General features: G+C 42.7%; 1 protein-coding gene across 2 annotated transcripts in view; it reads right to left on the bottom strand.

Moving 5' to 3' along the window:
• Nucleotides 1–7,193: 7,193 nt before the first annotated feature.
• The window catches only part of SLN (sarcolipin), a 52,159-nt gene continuing 35,497 nt past the window's right edge, over nt 7,194–23,855 (bottom strand). The window contains exons 1-2 of one of the 2 annotated variants that reach the window (XM_040631265.1): nt 11,844–12,565; nt 7,194–7,789 (exon numbers count right to left, since the gene is read on the bottom strand). In XM_040631265.1, the coding sequence (XP_040487199.1) occupies nt 7,621–7,716 (96 nt within the window). In that variant the 5' untranslated portion in view covers nt 7,717–7,789; nt 11,844–12,565 and the 3' untranslated portion in view covers nt 7,194–7,620. Of the gene's footprint in view, nt 7,790–11,843; nt 12,566–23,855 lie in introns of those variants that run through there. The other variant, XM_040631264.1, reaches the window with a different exon arrangement.

Here is a 23,855-nt window from a genome sequence, read left to right as displayed (position 1 = left end):
GCACCCAGATCCTTAATAGTATTAGAGATGCAAATCCTGTGGGTTGGCCTGTGTGGGCATCGTAGATTCGTGGTTCGCAAGCTTCAGGGAAATAAGAATCATCTAGGGAGCAGGATTAAAGTGTAGCTAGCCAGACCCTACTCCTAGAGATTCCATCAGTGGATTCGGGGTTGGCGCAGGAATTCAGATATCATTCAAATGGTCCTTGCATTTTGAGAAAAATAATGTACTCTTTTGGAGTAAAGGAATCGGTCATTCTCCCATCCCTTCCTCTGCTTTAAAAAAAAAAAAAATCCCAACTTTTACAGAGTGCTTATTTTCCCTCTTAAAAGAAATAGCATTGAAATCTCAGTAGCATTACTCACCACAAATCCTTACCACTTTTTTAGGGCTGCAATGTTCCAAACATTGTACACACTTTACTTAGGTTACAATATTTGAGTATTTACTAATTTCCAGGCACTCTAATTAAACACAGGATATTTAAATAATATCTAACCTTCCTACAAAGAAAATACTATTCTCTATTGTTACAGCGAAGAAAATTGTGGCTCATAAAAGTTCAGTAACTTGTCTGAGGCCACGTTAGTATGCAAAGTATAGTCTGTGAATCCAAAGACTGTACTTTTTCCAGTGCTTTATTTTAAAATTATCTAATGAGCGGGAGATGAAAACATCTCCATGTGACAAATTCCTGCAAGTGTGTATACGTGGCTACTGCTGGAGACAGAGCTGCCACGTCTACTCAGCCCCATAGACAACACTGACACTTTGAAAATAGCTTTAATCAGCCATCAATATTCTTGTCCTTTCTTGTCTGTTGCTCAGTTGACTGACAAAGAAAAGATGATTCCAGGACTTTGTATCAAACTCTTGGGAAACAGAATCGTGTACATTGCACACCCTGCGTGAGTGAGCTGTAGAGCCTGGAGGCCTCTGATAGATACTATACTTTGTACTTTCAGTTCAGATTAAGGGAATGTACCTTCTGCCTTAGAGTCACTCATCTGATAATGCAGAGGGACAGCCCTGTGATTGGAAAGGACTCTCTGTGATCTGTGCTAGAAAGAACTGGATATGCCTCTCGGCTCTGCCTCTCATAAGCTCTGTCTTAGGGCTGGTCATCTGTCCTTTCCCAGCTTTTCTGTCCTTTCTGTCCAGCCTTCTCACTTCTAAGGTATGAATAAAAATGAATACTTAACAAGATAAAAGAGAAATAAGTTTCTCTTATTTACACACAGTGGGTGTACCATAAGTTTTGTTTAACTATGCTGTTTATAAATGAAGTTTAACCCTAACTTTACGTAGCTTGAAAATGGAAATTTTTCCAGTATCACGCTGTTTGTAGATGAACTCAGATGTGTGCTCAACACATTGGCTCTGCTGAGTCATTCATAAACACTGTCAAACTGTTCAGGGTGGTGGCAGAGCTAGATGAGAAGGAGCAAGCACCATGAATATTTCATGAAGAAGCAAACTGCCTTTGGAAAAGCTGTTTCAACCGCCTGAAGTTTAAAAGAAGTTTGCTTTGCTCACTCTGTAATAGAACTTCCAGAACACAGATTTCATGCCCCCTCTTTTCTTACACTGTGGTGAGCACCGATCATGCCCCTAATCATAGAAACGGGTACCTGTCTATTCCCAAGAGTATTATATCCAGCCAAGCATTTCTTGATGGATTCAATGGATACTTACCTAGTGATGATGGTCCACCAGCTAGGAACTAAAGTTTAGCTTTGAAATGAGACACACACACACACACCCCATGGACCAAAAAGAAATGAGAGAGACAAACAACAAACAATGGGATACGGACCAAGACACGTGAGGCATGAGGCTCACGGAAGGGGATCCTCTGGGGATAACCTCCAAGAGGTAATAACAAATAATGGCAGTCTTAACAAATGAATTAGCCAGGAAAGGAAAGAGAAGAAAGTTCAGACAAAGGGAAGAGATGTGCAAGGTCACAGCAGTGTAAGAGAGCCTGGCATACTTGAAAACTACAAATAGTAAGAAATGGTAGGAAATGAAGGGTGGAGTGGGGCACGTGGGACAGGTCAACAGAACAGAAGCTACAGGTAGACATAGGTCACCTAAGAAAGGTCTTCTGTACCAAAAAAAAATTTTAAAGACATTCTAAAAGCAAGAAAATGATAAAACATATCTAGGAGGATGATGATGGGTAACATATCTGGAGGAAAGAGGCACAGAAACAGTTTACTTTATTTGATCCCTACCTACTGGGGGTGCTCTAGGCATTCAGGACAGGATTCTGGGTAGTGAGGTCTCAAGGAGGTAGCACACATACCCGCCTGCTGCGGGAGGCTCTGGGATCCCATACAGGAATGACAGGGATCACTCACCCAAATGGCTGTGCGTGGGTGGAATGGCACAAAGAATTGTGTCCCAGGGAGGGGCGCCTGGGGGGCTCAGTTGGTTAAGCATCTGCCTTCAGCTCAGGTCATGATCCCAGGGTCCTGGGATGGAGCCCCTACATCAGGCTCCCTGCTCAGCAGGGAGTCTGCTTCTCCCTCTCCACCTCTTGTGCTCTCTCTCTCTCCCTCTCTCTCTCAAATAAATAAATAAAATCTTAAAAAAAAAAAAAAAAAGAATTGCGTCCCAGGGTTATAAAAGGGACAGCTAAGCAAAGAGAAAATCTTTGTCCCCTTAACCATGAGCTAAAAGGAAAGTGAGAGCAGACCGTTCCACAAGATCCAAGCCTTTCCAATACAGTTTGACAATCATTTCTCCAGTATACCTGATGGTCAATCAGAAATGAATGGATAGAGGGTGTGGAAGAGACCAGAATATCCATACTTTGTTTGAAAATATCTATTGATGTGGCAGGATACCACCCAAGGGACAGGCTTGCAGAACAAGAGATGACTTTTTTCTGTGACTCTTACTCTTTGATTCTAAACAAATAGGAGTAGGAAGAAGGTGGAGGAAAATAAAATTGCAAATCTGACCTTTACCTTTTCATGTGAGACTGCCTTCTAAACAAGGATTCCCCAATTTGTTATTCAGTGAGAGAATAAAGTCCATGGTTAGTCCCCGCCCCCCCAAAATAGTAAAAGTGAGATGGGTGCTGTTCCCCTGAATTCTCTTCTAGAATGCTTGAGAGCCCACATTAAAAGATAACAGTGGCAGGACACCTGGGTGGCTCAGTCGGTTGGGCAGCCGACTCTTGATTTCAGCTCAGGTCATGACCGGAGAATCATGATATCACACCCTGCATTGGGCTCCCAGCTCACAGGGAGTCTGCTTGAGGATTTTCCCCCCTCTCTCTCTGCCCCTCGTCCTGCTCACATGCTCTCTCTCTCTCTCTAAAATTAATAAATAAATCTTAAAAAAAAAAAGACAACAGTGGCAGCACCATCATTTTATGATGATTTTCACACTTCCCTGTCGGGATCAATGGAGCAAAGATGGAAATGTGATTGGAAAAGCTGATCAGGTTGGAGTACATTGGGGCTCTTGTCTAAGAGCCATGCCTCGGGACACGAGTTATATGAATAATTTCTTATGCCTATAAGTCCAACTACCTGGCAATCCTAGGGAAAGGAGTTGCCAACCAGGTATGGTGTGGGACTGTCAAATAACTGATAAAAGCATGCGTATTTCCTCAGTGTAAGAAAATCGTTAGGTAAAAAGGGGATGTCCCAGGGGCGCCTGGCTGGCTCAGTCAGTACAGCATGCAATTCTTGCTCTCGACCATGAGTTCGAGCCCCACGTTGGGTGTAGAGATCATGTAAAAATAAAATCTTTTAAAAAAGAAGGGGAGGTGCATGTTGTAAAAGACGGCCAATTTAGTAGTGAGTTTCAGGAAGACTGGAAGAAAAGCCTAAGCCAATGCTTCAAAATACCTTCTTTTTAAAATTCACATGACTGGTTGCCACTGTAGTATAAACAGCTCAACTTTAAGAGGCGCTTGAATGGGCAGTCTGGGGTTTATGGCAAAAAGAGACCATCACCCAATGGAGAGCTACTCCAAGTGTGAAATGGTAAGTGGGGAGAACTCTCCTCACTGCTGGGGGTACAGGTGGCCAGGTGTTCCCAGGCCCAGTGTCTAATTCCCGTGTAAGCACAGACATCGTTCGGATGATTGTTGGTGGCAGGAGGTCCCTTCCAGTGAATGAGGAGACATGACAGTGAGGAAAACCAGAGATGGTCCAGCTTGGAAGACAGATGCAGTCAGAACCTTGAGACCTGACCTCGTGTGGTCAGAGAGGCACTTTATGCTTCAGCTGTGCTGACACTTTCAAACTCCTGGAATTGCCATGCTGTCTGACCTTTGAATTTCTATTCTTGCTGTTCCCTCTGCCTGGAATCTCTTCCAACAACACCCACCCTATCCTTCTCTCATTGAAGAATGTATGCCATTATAACCACCCAGTCATATATCTGTCTCCCCCACTAAATGATACGCTCTTTAAGAAGGGGTCTTGCCTGTTTTATTAGTCATTTTATCTGAACCCAGTGGCTAGTATAATGCCCAACACATCATAGTTCCACATAGGTACTTGTCGAATGAATGAACTAAAGAGAAAGAACCTAGTGATGGATCAAGCCCATGAGCTGAAACTTTAGCTAACAAGTAGGATCCAGCGTTCTGGTTGCAGAGAACTAGCATCTTGTTTGAGTGGGTGGGACCAACACTGAGGGTACTGTGATGATTTAGGTACCTGAGGACTCAGGGAAGGTTATACATGAAAGGAGACTTACAGGGCGCCTGGGTAGCTCAGGTCATGATCCCGGGGTCCTGGGATCTAGCCCCTCGTTGGGCTCCCTGCTCAGTGGGTAGTCTGCTTCTCCCTCTCCCTCTGCTCCTCCCCTCTACTCATGCTCTCTTGCTCACTCTCTCTCAAATAAATAAAATAAAATCTTGAGAGAAATAAAGAAAGACAGACAGACTTACAAGTCAAACAGGAATTTAGCCATAATGACTAGGACTCCTGAACGCGGAGGAAATCAGACACATTTGCAAATGGATGTCCTACCCCTGCAAAGGTGATGCTTAATGTGGTCTGCGAATGGGTCCTATCAGTAGACCCAACCACAGCAAGTTAGAAAGAGAAAGGCAGGAGAAAAGCAGGTGAGGAGTGACGAGCAGAAAAATTACGTACAGAATTACAGCTGTGCCCTTATTTCATCAGCCTGACGTTTTAGAATGCTAAAGAATGTGAGGGTAAAAACTTATAATCGAATGGTTTGGAGATCAATAATAAAGCCTGATTTGTGTGCAGTCCGGAGACGAACAAGATCCTTTTGTCACCCGAGCTTGACCACTTACATCTGGTTAGTGCGTCTGTGACCCTCCGCTCCCACATCTACTAAATGGCATAATCCATGGAACGTGCCTAGTACGGGACAGCCTATCCAGCAGACAGTAAATGGCAGCTGTGGTAAATGCTGGCACCAGTACTGACTCAGGCAAAGGGACTGTGGTCACTCATTTTGTCCACTCCCCCCTCTGCCACCATACACTCACCTTTTCAAACACAAACACAAACAGCAGATTCTCTGAGGTCTTCTCAGGGTAAGAGAGAGACTAATAACCCTCTACCAAGGGCCCCAGGGCCATGTGTCTAGGCGGAGGTACATTGTGCACTAAATCATTAACAAATGCACCTCCGTGGGTGTAGTCCAACCCTAGAACAGGAACAGGAGGGGCGCCTGGCTGGCTCAGTCTCCAGCATCCGACTCTTGATTTCCGCTCACGTCCTGATCTCAGGGTCCTAGGATGGAGCCCTGTGGCAGGCTCGGCAGGCTCCGAGCTCGGGGGTTGGGGGCAGGATGGTGTCTGCTTCTTTCCCTCTCCCTTTCCCTCTGCCCCTCCCCTCCAAAATAAATAAAGCTTTAAAAAATAAAATAAAATTAGGAACAGGACACTGAGGACCATACACTGCTATTTCCTAACTTTTGCTGGAAACCCCTCAAAAAAACAATTTTTTCCCTTAATTATATCCGGGTTCTTAATTGGTTACACAGAAGAAGCACCTGGAATCCTTCTGAAAAAGAGTAATGCTCGGGTTCACCCCACACCAATTAGATTAGAAACTCCTGGGAAGAGGGCCCAAGCTTGGATGGTTTTCCAAAGATCCCAGGCGGTTTTCACGTGCTGATTCATGTGTAGAGCCTGGGCCACAGCACCAGCATCACTTCGAAGCTCTTGAAAATGCAGGATCTTGGGCCCCAGTCCAGACTGAATTAGAATCAGAACAAATCGGAATCCTCACTTCCCATGATCCATAATCACATCAAAGCTTGATGTGGGGATCAGGGATTCCCAACTCTGGCTACACAACAGAATCATCTAGAGGAATTTTGAAAAATGCAGATGCTTGGGCTCTACCCCCTGAGGCTTTTACTTCATTGGTCTGAAGAGGACCTCGCAAAAATATTTTGAAAAGTCACCCCTGAGCACATACACTGTGCAGCCAGGGCTGAGAACGACTATGGCAGGCAGGCACGGCCTCGGAGACAGGCTAATTCCAGCCAGGAGCGCCTTCAGAGGGAGCTCTGAAAGTCGAGCTTTACCAACATTCCTTTGCTTGATGGTCAGCTCAGAAGCGGCACAAAGAATGAGTGTGGTCTCTCTAGTATGGGGCCTCCCAGCAACTTGTTTAAGAAACGTCTATTTCATACACACATGTGTAAATTTGTGTTTTCTATTTTCTCTCTTGTTATAACTGTAGTTTATTAATGACTAGATCTATGTGCATAATGATACATAATAAGCAACCTGGAATATGCCACGCTTAGCGATGTGACTCATGTCCTACTTTCGCTTGGTGGCAAATAATTTTCAATATTTATATTAAAACAAACAAGGGGATGTTACAGGGTACAATACACATTTCTTGTGAATTTTAAAGATAAAACGCAAGACTTCAAAAAAACTTTGTGCTTTAAGGGGACACTTCAGTTTATGCTCCAGACCTCCTAGCGGAATCTATTCTCCCTCGCTGTTGGGACTAGTTTGGAGGGAAAGTTTGAGGAACCCTGAACCAACAGAAATATCTGAAATGTGACAAATCTTAATTGACTTGGTTTCAAATCCTCAGCAGTTGGAGCGTCTTGGCTTATCTCAAATGCTAGAAATACTGTAACATTTGTCACTTCCATCCCAGCCACGGGTCAAATGCAGTATCGCAAATAGAAGCTGAAATAAATTCCAGAAGTCATTTTGTGGTTGACTCCACTTTATTCACATGATAGCTACAGGGGTCGACAATGACTTCCTCTAACATTTCTTTCTTCTGGTGAGTTGATGTAGAGTTTGGTTGCAGAGAGTGTGGGTAGAAGGGATGTGTGGGAAGACAGATCAGGGGCTGGTTACAATTCTACATCATCATGAATCATTTAATTTTAACCTTGTGGCTTGTCTAACACATTTGCAGTAAGAGTTGAGGAATCAATCTAATGCTCACTGGCAAATACTCGGCAACCCTCGTGAGTAGCATCTTTAGAGGACGCACAATCGATCCTAACACTGGAGGCACCTCAGAGAGTGTGCGTGTGGGTCAGAAGTGCCTTGGGGTGCTGAGATAGGCAACCCATGACGGCTGTGGGAGCTCTAGAGAGTTGCAGTCAATCCCAGGAGCGTGGCATGGCTTCTCAGTACTGATAGGACCTCACGAGGAGCCACATAAGAATTACGGTGATCAGGACAATAGTAAAGTTGAGAAACAGCTCCCGGGTGGATATCCCCATTCTCCGAGTTGGCTCAGTGAGAACAGACGGCGGACTTCAGAGGGCACGCGAAAGACCTCCTGCTTGTCCTCACCTAACAGAAAGCAACAAAGAAAACATGGGGAGATTCGTGAGCATTCTGTCCTCAGTGTGGAAGAGGAGAGTGTTATAGGCTGAACGGTGGCCCCAACAAAATTTATATGTTGAAATCATAACCCCCAGTGTCTCAGTATATGACTGCATTTGGAGATAGGGTCTTTCAAAAGGTAATAGGGTTTAAATGAGGCCATTAAGATGCGCCCTAATCCACTATGACTGGTGTTCTTATAAGAAAAGTAGACGAGGACACAGACATGTGTGGAAGGAAGTCTCTTTGAAGGCAGGGGAAGACAGTCATCTACCAGCCAAGTAGAGAAGCCTCAGAAGAAATCAACCCTGCCAATGCCTTCATCTTAAATTTCTAGCCTCCAGACTATCTTTGGACTAGAGCGGCAACTCTTCCTGGGTCTTCAGCCTGCTGACCTCCCCTGTAGATTTTGGACTTGTCTGCCTCCACGATCACCTAAGCCAATTTTATCCATATATCTACCTACATCTGACTTGATATTAACATAGAGGGGCGCCTGGCTGGCTCAGTCATTAAGTGTCTGCCTTCGGCTCAGGGCGTGATCCCAGGGTCCTGGATCGAGCCCTGCATCGGGCTCCCTGCTCCGCTGGGAGCCTGCTTCTCCCTCTCCACTCTCCCTGCTTGTGTTCCCTCTCTCGCTGTCTGTCTCTCTGTCAAATAAATAAATAAAAATCTTTAAAAACAAAACAAAACATATAGACGTAGGTCTCTCTCTCACACACACACACACACACACACACACACACCCTATTGGTTCTGTTCCCTGAAGAACCCTAACTAATAAGAAGAACCTGGTTTTTCTGCCTAATGCCAAAAAGACCAACAAAGTCCTGATTTTTTTTCCTGTGATGAATGTATAGATGCTTTGGCTAAAACACAAAATATTGTATTTTCTCTCTTCCAGGATGTGTGTGCTTGCCTTGCTAACGTAGGGTACCAGCAACCAAGGTCACCGAAACAAAATAAAAACCAAAATGATACGGTTTAGTGTTTGTTCTTGCTTGGAATTGCGTGTAGAAGTAGGACCCTGTAATTTATCAAGCATGGGGCTGCCATAAGTCTTCATCTAAGCCCGTGAACGCATGGAGTTCTTGCAGCAGCTGCTTGGCCTCTTACAAGCCCTGCATTGGGCACAGAGCCCACTGGGGTCAACCAAAAGTCCCTCGCATAACAGCCACTCAGTCAACAGAGCAAGTGTTAACCTCATGGGTGCTTCTACTTCAAAAAGGGCTTCTGCCAGCTATTTTTAGTCAAGTGCAGGATGTGCCTATATTGTAAACACTTCAAAGAGCAGGGATGGTATCTTTAGAGTGTGGACAGACAGTACATGCAGGAAATCGTACTTTGAGAACATATGCAATACACTCAATGAGATTATTGCCTTCAGTGATGTGGCATTATTGGTACTTTGTGTATGCAAACCAAACAAAATTAAAGATTAAAGATAAAATTTTAGGGGCGCCTGGGTAGCGCAGTCGATAGCGTCTGCCTTTGGCTCAGGGCGTGATCCTGGCGTTCCGGGATCGAGTCCCACATCAGGCTCCTCCTCTGGGAGCCTGCTTCTTCCTCTCCCACTCCCCTGCTGTGTTCCCTCTCTCGCTGGCTGGCTGTCACATAAATAAATAAAATCTTTGAAAAAAAAAAGATAAAAATTTAGATATTTATTTAGATGCTAAAATTTTAGGTACCATGAAGTGAAAAAGTTCAGGGGGAAGGAGTGTTTTGTTTATTTGTTAAGGGTTAAGGGAGTTCAGGGGGTAGGAACAGTTGTTAGCATACTTTGGGCCTGAATGGCATTTTTAACCATCTAAGTGGACTGAATTATTAATTGTAATTACCATGTTTATTATGTTAGTAATGGACAAAATTATTAGCTGTCCACACCAACTAAATAATCATTCTTCATATAATGGAATGGTTGATGTAATTAACACACAGGTTCAAATGAGATGGTGTCAACGAGTAGCTTATTGAATCTTGCTTTAAAAAACGGCTGATAATGACTGATTTCTGTATCATTTCCCTTTTCATTGTTATCCATCGTTTGGCCCTCCACATTCAGGATACAGTAAATTCCAGTGAAACTCTTTACAAAGATTTGCTTGAAGGAGAAAGTAAACAGAAGAAAATAAATGGATAAAGGAAGTAGAGGTAATGTGTTAGAAGGTATACAAGAGCAGAGAGGAACGGGAAGGTGATGAATCCAGGCCACGAGCCTGGAGGCAAAGGAATGAGAATCATAGGCAGACTCTTCTCTCTTAATAAAATCTGGTCCTGGTCCAAACACTAATTTATTTGGGTGCATTTTGAAGAAATACAGAGATATGCAAAAAGAGAGAGACTATTTATAATGATCAAAACAACCTAATTCGGGGAAGGCAGATCCCACCAAATCCGCCTATTAGATTAAGCCCTCAGATAAAGGGATCCATGGATAGTGTCCAACAAGAACATACTCAGAAAATGTTACTGAAAGCCGTCCACAGCTCTGTTTGTGTGACCTTCACAACTCCGCGACCTTCACAACTCAGGCAATACTACCGCGATTTCTCTCTCTCCCACCACTGTAGCTGAGAAACTGAGAGAGAAGCTACATTGTTTGCATAAGGCATGTAGCAGGTTAGAGGCAGAACTAGAATTGGCAGACTGGCACTGGTTTTTAGAATTGTGGTTACCACACAGCAGTGATTACAAGAATGAGTTATCACTGTAATTAACTGCCCTGACTACACAAAGTGTGTGCAAAATTTCAACACTTTGGGAAAACAATTTGACATTTTTTATTAAGGCTGATAATGCTATCTCGCTATTATCCAGCCATTTCACTTCTGCTCTAGAAACTCAAGCACGTGTGCACCAGGATCCATCTACAAGAATGTTCACTGCCACGTTTTCATAATATCCCCAAGCTGGAAACAACTCAGATGTTCATCAGCAGTGGGATGGATGATGAATTTTGGCACATTCATACATTTGAATGCTACAGAGCAAAGCAAATATACGAACCATAGCAACACACAACAAGAAGGATGGATCTCACGAATAGAACTGTCGGGCCGAAGAAGAATTTATGAAAGACACACAGAATGTGATTCCATTTATACAAAACCAAAACAGGGAAATTAGTCATGTTGTTTAGGAATGTTGACATGGGTGGTAAAACCATAAAGAAGAGAATAAACAAGATGATCTCAGCAATCAAGATGGTGATCACCTATGGTGGGGCAGAAGGGAGGATGACCAAGAATGGACTTGAGGTGCCATCCATGATCTCTTTCTTGACCTGGGTGATAGTATACAGGTGTTGCTTAATAATTATTGTCCAAACTGTTTTATGATTCCTTACATTTTTTTTCCAGTAGTCTCTGAATTGACAGGCTACCTCATATACTTATTTCCTACAGTTTACCTCTTACTATTTCTTGCACTTTGATGGTGAACTTGAATATTTGTTGTTTTATATATTTTTTAAATAAATAAAACGTGAAGAGTTAAGGTGAGAATTTCTAATGAATCCAACTGAATCAATGCACATGCTAACAGTAAGAAATAGACTTTCTTATCACACACATTTATACCAAAGTTAGGCAGATATTCAGATCAGCAACCTTCTATTTGTCTGCTGTTACCCCACAAAGACAATTCTGGCTTCCTTGTAAATCTTCCCCAGAGTCAAGATCACACCATATGATCCAGAGTGATTGCCAGATGGATGAAATAAAAACCAGAAAAGCTCTGAATACATTGACATTGACCTTCTTTGAATGGAGGCTTTGAGAATTAGGAAGGGAGAAATGCACACCACAAGATGAAAGAAAAAAGGCAAATAGGAATAAATAATACTCTTTACATCTTAAAAAATACTGGATACACTAGGTATTGCCTGTTTCATTAAGAAATGTAAATATGCTTCTGTGTTTCTCATTTGCAACTTGTACACACACACACATAATCACTCTCTCTCTCTCTCTCTGCTAAGTATAAAAATCCTGCTGTCACCTGAAGAGGGTCAAGGACACACCTGGCTGCAGGAGGCTTCTTCTCTCTCTCTCCACCTCAGGCTCCCACTCCGGCTTGTCTCCCAGGCTCTCTGGACTCCTGGACTCCGGGCAGGGCCTAAAGTAGTCTCAGGGAGGTGGCAATCACTGTGATGTCACTGATGAAACATCTCAAAGGAACAACCTCCAAAGGTTTGAGGCTATTTGTGTGTAGGGGGGATATAGACGTCTGTTGACTAAGACTTTAGTCCTTTGGCTGCCTATTTGTACTAACACCACAAGGACTTAACGTCTTCCCTTCCCGTCGACTTTAGGCACAATTGATGTGGATTTTAAATTTGTCTTTTACATATTCATGAATAGCTCTAACATGTGTTTCGAACATCATAAACCCAGAGCGATAGACTAATATTAACAGATCGATGCTGAAATTGGCCGTTCCCCCTACTCATCACATGAGGATGTAAAAAATACGACTTCGTTCTACCACCCATATCCTTAACTATCAGAAATATGAAGAGTTCTCGGCCCTGCACACGCACACCCCAAACCCCCCGGGCACCAGAATTCAACAGACATCTCCAGCTCCTTCAGAAGTGACCTTAATCCAAGCAGTGAAAGCTATCTCGTCAGTCACCTGCTCTGCACATTCCAGCTAAGTCGTATTTTGGAAGTTTACACATTAATATACAGTTTCATCTGAGACAGCTGTGGAAGGCATGGTTTATATCTCTCCGTCAGTAAACTAATCCTGCAGCAAACTCATACCACAAAACTCAGTGCTTCGGAGAGACCTCGGGGGGAAAAGGAGACATGATTCACACTAGTGCACTCGTGAGTTACGGAACCTATCTGCAAGAAATACAAGCGTAGAACTTTCTATTAGAAATGCTAACTAAAACTGGGCTGTTAAGATGAGTGTACAATCAACATTCCAGATGTCTGGAGGTAAATGGAGCCCCTGGACTACTTAACAGGACTTGAAAGCACAGCAGCGAAGCACTTTCCACGGGACCCCGCAAATGTGTTTGCTCAGCAAATCCCTTCCTTACAGATAAGAGAGCAAATCCCCCTCTGCATTCCCGATTAGGGTCAATCAGAATAACGCATTCCCAGAAGGCATCAGCAAGCAAAACTCTCCATAGATTTGTGTTCATTGTCACACCTCTCCCCACCATGCCTCATACTCCAGAGATGTTACTAAGAGACTTTCCACCCATTTTTTCATTTTTCAACATAAACCCAATGATAGAAAATGCTAAGACAACATTCTGTCACCACATGCCTTGTGAGAAGATGGCCTGGTGAAGTGACAGATAGTATATAATGATTATAGCTCAATTGAACATTGGCGCTGATGTGTTGCCATCTGGCAAACCCCTTCAAATGTAGTCAGATTTCTGTCTTTTGCCTCCCAGCCCTTGCCAGATTGTTTCAAAAGCTGGGAGTGTTTTCCTAGTCACCAAGCCACACCCGTACCTTTTTTAAACCACTCAAAATTATGTTGGGGGCAATCAAAAAGTTATATATTTATTATAGAACATTGAAAACATTAAATCCTAAAGAAAATTTCTATTAGCTATTAATCTCACCACTCAATGGGGGGAAAAATCCTTTCTACTACTTTTTATTCGTGTTCAGGCTGCACAGATACAATCTCAAATTCCCAAGATATTTTTGGTAAAGGAATCTGATACTTGGAAAGCTGTTATCTTTTCTGATGCACGTAGACTCAAATTCATACTATGCCATGTGTTTGGTATTGTGTGTAGGGGACAAGCATTTATTTTGTACATGTTCAAAACAGGATTAGCTGTACAATATTTAAAACATTAAATATAATGGGGAAATGTTCACGTATTCCAAAACTGCTCGCCAACACTGTCAATTTGGTCGAATTGGTCAATTTCAATGCAACTGGGAGGGAAAATCCTACTGCTTATTCATGAGTCAGTTCAATTTGTCTACGTGGTTGTCCCATTTAAGTCTGTCCACTTTATACCAGGGACAACTATGCCCAGTACATTGACAAATTCCCGGACAGAGGCTCAGAAGCTTCTGCATAGTAGTGGCTTATTCTGTGATGTCATGAGAGAACGGGATTACATTGAGAATTTAGCTTGTTATCGGTTTGACCTAACCCTCTCCAGAAAAATATGCAAGCCACCCAAAGTCACCTGACAACTCTTCAAAGGCCTACGGGATAGTTTAGCCCTGAGGATTTGCAGGGCTCTTAAAAAAAAAAAAAATCAACATTACTGTCTCTCATTTAAGAAACTGAGAATAACAAGATTTCAAACCTCAGTGCCAAAGCAAATGCATCCCTTTCAATTAACCTTCCTTACAGTCTGCTGACATTTTCCTTTCACTGAGCAATTCACATGACTTAACAGCATTCACTCCCTATCAACTTTCCTTCAAGGTGCTGTTCTGCCCAACAACAAGAAGACGTACTAAAAAACCTTTGACTTTATTTCTATGCCTATTAATGTAAAATTCAGACAAAGGTCAAAAATGTCAAGTAAAGGGGTGGCTCAGTCAGTTAAGCGACTGCCTTCATCTCAGGTCATGATCCCAGGGTCCTGGGATTGAGTCCTGCATTGGGCTCCCCGCTCGATGGGGAGCCTGCTTCTCCCTCACCCTCTGCTGCTCCCACTGCTTGTTCTCTCTCTCTCTCTCTCTGCCAAATAAATAAATAAATAATATCTTTTCGAAAAAAGTCAAGTAAATGACGTTCACATCGATGTTGATACCGATGGTCTACTTAGCACTTATGTACCCTCCCCCTTCACCGCCACCATACGTTCTTTGGTATAGTATACTCTTTGAGAATCAACGCTGAGCTCTTGTGCCCGGTTATTCCCCATTTTCATCCACTGTTTTACTTTGCAAAAAGTGAACACCTCAAATCAGTCCATGACTTCTGTGTCAAGTCTATGACACGATGGAAGAAATCAGCAAGACCTGATGAAAGGCGATAAGCTCTTAGCACATCACGGTAAGGAATATGATGATAAGGACGAGGTCTTTCTCGCCTTCACATCTTCACATTCAGCTGCTCATGGAGCTGCTCAGAAGGAAAGAAACAACCTTCTGCTATGCTTTTTCATTATCCCAAACACATAAGTACAAGCCCAGAGAAAGAGGAAGCCCTATTTCTTGAAGCTCTTTCCATGTCCTTGAAAAAGTAATGATTACTATCTGTATTCTCAACTGTTTATGGCATATGTGTGATTTTTGTCTCACTAACTGGATTTAACTTCAAAGGCAGGGATAGTTTCTTGTATTTCTTTTGTTCTCCAGCCGTGCATCGAACCAACAAAGGATGATAACAGATGCTCTAGACTGTATAGCAAGGGGCTCAGTCTGCACCTACAACATATCACATCTACTGCAATCCAGACACGTCTGAGCATGCCCAGCAAACATGAGCGGGGGAAGCTGAGGTCGACATCGAATTTATCCATGAAAGGATCTAGATACCACCTGGGAGAGAAAACTCCTTTGAAGGGAAGTGATGAAAAAGATACATGTGGTTCAGCACAGAGAGAACAGAGTCATTCCACTGCACACAACACAACTGGTTAAGCAGGTCCCATGAGAAGCAGATGCTAAGGTGGGACTAGATGTGCAAAAGTAAAATATATTAGGGGAAATGCCTGAGAGAGAAAACATGGAGGGAGAGAGAAACTGAGAGAGTCATCAAATGGCAAGAGAAAGAGACCGGGAAAAGAGGAAGGGAGGTTGGCTAGAAGCATCTCGGACTGCAATTCGGTTCTAAGGAAAGCCTGACCAGGCTCTTAGGAAGCCTCAAGTCACAGTCGCATGTCGGAGACATCCCGCATCTCCCAGGGATGAGATGGCCTTCGTATTCCTCCCATGCTTGATCGTTGACCGGGAGTAGGCCACGGGGCTCCTGGCTCCTGTGCAGCCGTGATTCTGATTTCAGCTGGGATCCACCCCGATGACCTTGCTGTCGATGACAGGCACAATCTCGTGGCCCCTGTACCCACACGCTACCCATCTGGCTTCACCATAGCTTGGAGTGTGGGTCCTAGAGGAGAGAGAGGTATGGATAAAAACTCTCGGCAGCGTGTAACACTGAGCAGGAGAGAGATTCTCCCTCTACCTGTGCGATCTCGCGGACCTCGGGGCAGCCAGGGACCCGGCAATGTGACTTTCTTCTGGTGAAGGGTCACGGAGCCTGGCAGAAGCAGCAGTACCCATCAAGACCAACTTGCAGTTCGTGTTAAGCTGTGCAGGCCCCAGTAGCAAATAATAGCAGACAGTAGCTTAAGCTAGAGTAAGAAAACGGCAAGCTCCACGTGGAGGCCAGCCGCACTCGGGCATGGGTCCGTGTGAACCACCTCCTCTAGGTGCTGGAAATAATCAGGAGGAACATGATGGGCGCATGCAGTCTTGCATAACAGGGGGGAGCAACAGCCAGAAAAAAACAGTGTATTAGTCCTTTTCATAATAACCCATTTCAGATCCTGGGTTGGGGAGATGACACCTGTTCACGTCATTTGACTTGGAACCGATTAAATTCCTCTTCTCTGGAACAAGTGTATTTCTGCTCTATAATAAGATTCTGCAAGCAAACAGCTTTCTTGCAGCACATTAAACATAGCAACCAGGGAGAAAGAAGAAGCAGCCAAAAATGTGTTTACTACTAGGCTAATACCATCTGCCCTCAAAACACTCCCAGATTTCAGACTGGCTTTGTTATTTTTCTGATGGGAACTAAGAATTCAGCAGTCTTTCGATGCGCTGTTACTGAGCCGTTCGGGGAGACAAGCCAGGCACGCCTACTTGAAACCGTCTGTTTCCTGGTGAATTTGATCGAGGATTTCACTGAATCTCTTTTGAGAACCTGTCAGTCAGAATAACACAATTGCAATTTCAACACGAATAATGAGGCTCAGGCAAAACTGCTTGCTCTCTGTGAACGAGTTCATTTGGCTTTTGGCTGTGGCTCTGAAAGCCAAGAGAACGGAGTTGTGAAGATTCATGAAAATCTAGCTCTGCTCTCCGGGAAGGCAATGATAAAACCAAGGCTCCTCGTTGCAGCAATGTGGAAGGAGATTAGCTGGATGCGAGCTACAGGCTAGGTTTCCTTTTGGATGAGGGACGTACTCTCTCTGAGAGCAATTGGGCACTTGTTCTAGAGCCTGGGGAGTAACCTAACCTTTTACACTTTTACAGTAAGTGATGTGAAGTTGCCAGGGGCTCATATTCTGGGAATTTGGGCAGCTTCTCTGGGAGAAGTGGTTCAGGCCTCCTCTTTGGCTTGCATTTTGCTCATTCTTGCCCTCAGGGGCCGGTGTAGAAGAGGAAAGGGGGCCTGCACACCTCAGGCCAATTATATTTGTGTCCTCATGGGGGTACCCCTTTGGCACTAACAACAATCCAGCCAACTAACTTCTTTGTCTTCTCCTCTTCTCCCCTCTTTTGCTGGACGCTACGGCACTCGCCAGGCCCTTACCTGTCCACCACGCCCACTGAGGACCAACACAAGCAGAGACATCCCTGCCGCTTCGGCTCTGGACAACGGCGCTTCCCAAGCGCCACCGCGGCTTGCCTTGTCTTGTGCCTACAAGACACCTGTCCTCTGCAGCTTCCTCTGCTGGGTACCATAGATTTTGACCACCGTGGTCCCAGAGGTGCGCTCACTTTGGAGCAAGATGATGAGGGGCGGTGGGGCAGTGCGCCTTCCGTGTGTGACGCCCGTTGAGGAACACCGAAGGAAGACCCCCTTGCTCTCGCGCCCATGTCTTCCCAGACACGAGTTCATGGGGAAGCCCAGCAGGGTCTATGTAGAAGTCATAGGCATCTTCTTATCTCAGACCTCCCCTTCCACCGCTAACACTTGATACTCAACTTTCTCTTTCTTAGCACAGGTGGTCTCTCGGCAGGCGGCTAAGTTCTCAGAGCAAACCAACCTCTCCCGGGTCTGCTCCATCAGGGCGCACGACGTGCGCAGACAGGTGTTGGAATGCAGCCCCCGACACCGCTCAGGCTCCCGCCCGGGCCCCAGCACACCAGCACCCCTGCACAGACCGCACAACGCACGGCACTTCCCACCAAATACCCCTCCGTGGAGGCCAGAGCAGAAATTGGCTTCTCGCGCTCCAGACAGAAAGCACACTATTTTGTGTGTCGCTGCTTTCCGGTAACTCCCGGATGAAGTTCAAAATCGTCAGCTGCAGACACAGGAGCCTACCATGATCTCGCTTCTAAGCTCCCTGCCCTCCCCGTGCAGCAATCCCAAACACACGGGCCTTCGCACGCTCTCTCTGCATGTGCGAATGCCATTCCCTCTGATTGAGCAGCCTTTCTCCCACCCCTCCACATGCCTCACTTCTGATGATGAACAACGGTACCGGAATCAAATCACACGTCACATTCCCTGGTCTTTAAGGCCGGGATCCACTTAGCTCTGCACGCTACTAACTCCACCCTACTGTCAGCGGACCTTCTTATCCATCTCCCCGACTTAAGGACAGGGATCGGGATTGGGTCTCACCCTGTAGACACAGTGCCAAGTCAGGTAGTATAAAGAACGTAACGGGCCACCCCATAGAAGTTTGCTGAATAAAAATATGTCTGAATGCAAAAATGATTGCTTGGTTAATAGCTGTTCAACTCTGAAGACTCATGGGCCAATGAATGGTTTAAAAAAAAAGTCTCAGGCGCCTAGGTGGTACGGCTGTTAAGTGTGGGATGCTTGCTCATACCCTCAGGTCGTGAGATCAAGTCCCGAATGGGGCTCCCTGCTCAGCCTGGCGTCTCCTTAAGACTCTCTCCCTCTCCCTCTGCCCCTCCTCCTGCTCACACACATTCTCTCTCTCCAAAATAAATAAATCCTTTTAAACAATAAAATAATAAAAATAAATAAATAAAACTCTCTAACCTTTCAACAATCTACATGAGAAAAGATGATGTTCACAGGACCTGGAGTAATTTGAACTACTCAGGATTTCTTCATCTAAAAATAGTACATTCTAGGCTTCTTACCACTGACCAGGTCTGACAGCTGTTTTTTAGGTTGGTACTTAATATGCTTTAAAGAATGATTTTTCTCTCTATTGAAGCTGAGAGGCAACATAATTTGTTGTTGATTTTTTAGAAGGAAATTTTAAAATTGAGAAATATAAAAAATAATTCAAATGTGCCTACCACACGAAATTCATAATTCTTAATATCTTTGTCATATTGTTTCATGTCTTTTATAAATAAGGGAATTAAAATATGATTGATAAAGCTGAGGTCTCATTGAACCATTAATGCTATGCTCTGTCCCATCTCCCCAGATAAAACAGCTGCTATGAGTTTGGGGCACAGTCCGAGTTCTATAATTAAACCTCTTAGATTCAGCATCTAGATTATGCTGGCCTGATAAGTAGGTTTCCCTCCTCTCTTTCTTCTCTGAAACAGTTTGTGTAAAAGAGGCATTATCTTTTTTTCTTTTTAAGATTTGTAACTATTGGTTCCTAAACTATATGGTCCTGGTGACCTTTTTGGAGTATGAGAGGACATTTTTGACTACTGACTTCACCATTTTTTATGTTTATAGGTCCCACTTAATAGGTTTTCTGTTTATTCTCAAGTCGATTCTGGAAGTTTACTATATTACTAGAAAATTGTCCATTTAATATTTGTGTAACTTTTCAAAGTATCAAATTTTATGTTTTCATTTGTTTTCTCTCAGTACTTTGAAGCAATAACTGCATTGTCTTCTGGCTTCTATTGCTATGACTGAGGAGTCTGCTACTGGTCTGGTTGATATATCATTCTTTCTCTATAGTGATTTCTAAGATTTTTAGTTATTTTTTAATGTCCTGCATCCCTACCATATATCTCAAATTGTCCTTCATTTCTCACATCCTTTTTCTTTGCATCTTGGAAGATTCCTTTTGTTCTAGCTTTCAATTCATTATCCCTCTCTTTGGCTCTATCAAAACTACTATTTAGCCCATCCTTTATATTTTTAAATTTTGTGACTATATTTTATTTCCAAGATTTCCCAGAGGTTAATTTTCATGTTTGACTCTTCTGCTCTCAAAAACTCCTAATCTTGTTTTATGGATGATAATTCTGCCTTTTGGTAATATTTTTGGACAGTTTTAAACTTTAAGTCCTTTCCAAATTATTCTGTTAGTGTTCTTTCTTTAGTTATAAATTTTCTTATTATGGATTTACAACTATTTCTCATGACGCTGAGTATCTTCATGTTTGTAGGACACAGGTGATTTTGGGGGCAAAGGAAATAGCCCTCGTCCCCCATATTGAAGAAGAGAACTGCATCTCCATCCTCTCATGAGCAGGATGGGTTTAGTGCTTGATCTCATGAAGGCAATGAAGCCATTGCCCTGCCTTCAGTCCCAGCTTCCAAAGTACCAGGAGCCTTCAGGCCCTGCTTACCTACGTAGTTTCCCTCTCCGTGTTTGTCCATAGCAATTTTTCCAATTGTTTTTTAATGTGATTGTGATCTTTCTATCAAGTCATTTAGCTTCTCTCGGCCTTGATTTCCTCATCTATAAAACAGAGATTGGACAGAATAATCTCTCAACTCACAGCTTCTACAATTCCATACAATTTTAGGGTGATAAGAATATTATAAATGAGGTTAATTATAAAGAAGAGAGAACAAAATTTCCCCCCATTTATTCCCCATTACATAGTTTTATTACTGAATTTAATTTTTTTTTTTAGTAAAACATAAAAAGTATTTGGACATGATTAAAGGAAGAAGTAAAAAAATCCTTCCCCTCCCTCTTCCCCCTCTACAGGGACCCCTCCCCACCATAGGGACTCCACCAATATGACCCTTGTACTGTAGTATGCCTCCACCCATTCTGAGCCCATGGATATGTTCTTCACAAACATAAATAGAAGACCAGAATGTAAGTGACAAAATGTTAATAGTGTTTAACGTTGCTATTTTCTACTTAATTTTTTCCTCCTAACATTTCTCTTTTTCTGCAATTTGCTTATATTATTTCTATAATCAGGAAATTTAATTTTATTTACACAAAATAATGCTAATTGTAATGAATAATAACAAATTTTTCTTTTCCATGACGTCTGTCCCTGTACTCATTACAGAAAGGAAGATCTTGCTGATAAAGGCCAGCACTTTCTTTTATGAATATATTAAATGATTATCAAAGATTGAAATACGGTCTGGCTGTCATATTTTAAAAAACCACTTGTAGAATAAACCTTCACAATTTGGTTGCAGCAAAATATAATTACCAGTCAGACTTATCTACACACAAACTTTTTAATCAAATGAATAGCTCTCTTTTCTCTTTAAGAATAAAACAAGAGATAAAGTATATTTGTTATAACATGCACCCAGAAGGTCTTAAGTGATTTACTATGGTTTCTCTCTACTGACTGTCCTGTCATGGGCACCGAAGTTCCCTCAATTTATTGAGCAATGTTCTAGAATTTAGACAATGTAAGAAGCATATCATAGATGGATATGTACTTTAATCTCAAAAAGGAGCTGCATTATTATCTCTATTGTACAGATAAAAAAGATACTGAGGCTAGAAGAAGTTAGGTAAATGTCAAAAGGTCAGAAACCCAACAAGTGGCAGACACAGGGCTCAATCCCAGGTTTAATTCCAGGGTCTAGGCGTTGAATCCTTATGCTATCTGGTTGCTAATTTCCTGGCTTCAGTTGATGTTCAAGATTCAGTAATAGGAATAGCATCTCTTTACCCTCAATTTAAAAGTTTTCTGGGCTTCTGGGTGAAGACAGCAGATTGAACATATGCATCTGATTTTGCTCCCGCTCCAAACCCTACTAAAATAACAGTAGAAAGATTTTTTTAAAGACATAAAGCCATAAGGACAAGGAGAATCAAGGAAAAAGCAGCAAATAAATTTTAGAAGCTGTAAAGCAAAAGGACGGGTGTAACCAATTTAGCAAAGCTAAGAAAACTGAGTCCTAAACTGGTAGTAGAGAAAGCCAGAGCCAATCTGATTTAGACTCTACAGATTGGTGGCAGTGGGGATAAAAAATGGGGTGTCTAAAATAAGGAGAATGAGAATTGGTTGAGAGTTTTTCAAGAAATTGTTAGGTGCCAAGATCTCTCCCTCCCTCCAAACTTGTTACAGCCAACAGTTGCCCTTCCCCCACATAGGCAGAGGCCTGGAGTTTTATTCCCTGGAGAGAGTCTCTGGACTGAGAAACCACAGGCACAGTTAAAGAAAGAAGTATCCTATTGACAGGGGGGATTTAAATGAATGTACATCTGTATGGTGAATCTATCTCCCGCTAAGCCCTCTTCCCCTGCTCAGGTTCCGGAAGAGTAGAAGCTAAGCCTTCACATGAAGCTCCAGGCAAAAGATGAGAAGAAGCTTCTTTGCAGCATCTGAGCAGCCCTAGAGGAGAGGATACTGACATTGGAATTCCCCAATGAAAAGGCCTCAGTATCAGGGGAACAGAATAGAAAACCCAGAAATAAACCCATGACTATATGGTCAATTAATTTTTGACAAAGCAAAAAAGAATATTCAATGGGAAAGAGACAGTCTCTCCAACAAATGATCTTGGGAAAACTGGACAGCCACAGGCAGAAGAATGATACTGGACCACTTTCTTACACGATACCCAAAAATAAACTCAAAATGGTTTAAATACCTAAATGTGAGACAAGAAACCACAACAATCCTAGAAGAGGTAGTAACTCTTCTGACTGGCTGCAGCAACGTCTTACTAGATGTCTCCTGAGGCAAAGAAACAAAAGCAAAAATGAACTATTGGGACTACATCAAGATAAAAAGCTTCTGCACAGCAAAAGAAACAATCAACAAAACTAAACAGCAACCTACAGAACAGCAGAAGACATTTGCAAATGACTTATCTGGTAAAGGGTTAGTATCCAAAATCTATAAAGAACTTACAAAACTCAACATCCCAAAACAATTAATCCAGTTAAAAAATGGGCAGAAGACATGAACAGACATTTTTTCAAGGAAGACATAGAGACAGCCAACAGACAGATGAAAAGATGTGGGAGGGAAATGCAAATCAAAACTACAGTGAGATATCACCTTACACCTGTAAGAAAGGCTAAAATCAAAAACACAAGAAACAACAGGTGTTGGTGAGGATGTGGAGAAAAAGGAACCCTCGTGCACTGTTGGTGGGAATGCAAACTGGTGCAGCCACTGTGGAAAAAAGCATGGAGGTTCCTCAAAAAGTTAAAAATAGAACTACCCTATGATCTAGCAATTTCACTACTGGGTATTTTGAATACAAAAAAACTAATTAAAAGGGATTTATGCACCCCTATATTTATAGCAGCATTATTTATAAGAGCCAAGAAATGGAAGCAGTCCATCAATTGATGAATGGGTAAAGAAGATGTAGTGTATATATACAATGGAATATTACTCAACCATAAAAAGGAATTAAATCTTGCCATTTGCAACAGCATGGATGGAGCTAGAGAGTATTATGTTAAGTGAAATAAGTCAGTCAGAGAAAGATTGATTTCAATCATATGACTTCAATCATATGTGGGATTTAAGAAACAAAACAAAAGAGCAAAGAGAAAAGAGAAAGAGAGAGAAAAACCAAGAAACAGACTCTTAACCATAGACAACACACTGATGGTGACCAGAAGCAAAGAGGTCAGGGGAATGGGGGAAATAGGTGATGGGGATGAAGGAGTGAACTTGTCAAGATGAGAACCATTTTATGTAAGTGATGAATCGCTATATTGTACACCTGAAACTAATATAACACTGCATGTTAACTAACTGGATTTGAAATAAAAACTTAAAAAAAAAAAAGAAAAAAAAGGCCTCAATAGCTCATCTTATAGAGAATCGCACAATCAGAAAACTAACTCATATCCTCAAAGAGTCTTAGCAGTTTTCAGTCCACATACTTAAATATTAGCAGAAAAAGTAGAAGTTAGAGCCCAAAATAAACAGAAGAAAAGCAACTTGCAGGAAACAGAAATCATACAGGGAAGAAGAAAACATGCAAAGAAGAAGAAATCCTACTGGTG

This window comes from Ursus maritimus, unplaced genomic scaffold (assembly GCF_017311325.1).
Source record: "Ursus maritimus isolate PB19 unplaced genomic scaffold, ASM1731132v1 scaffold_16, whole genome shotgun sequence".
Lineage (NCBI taxonomy): Eukaryota > Metazoa > Chordata > Mammalia > Carnivora > Ursidae > Ursus > Ursus maritimus.
This window is presented reverse-complemented; position numbering and strand designations above follow the sequence as displayed.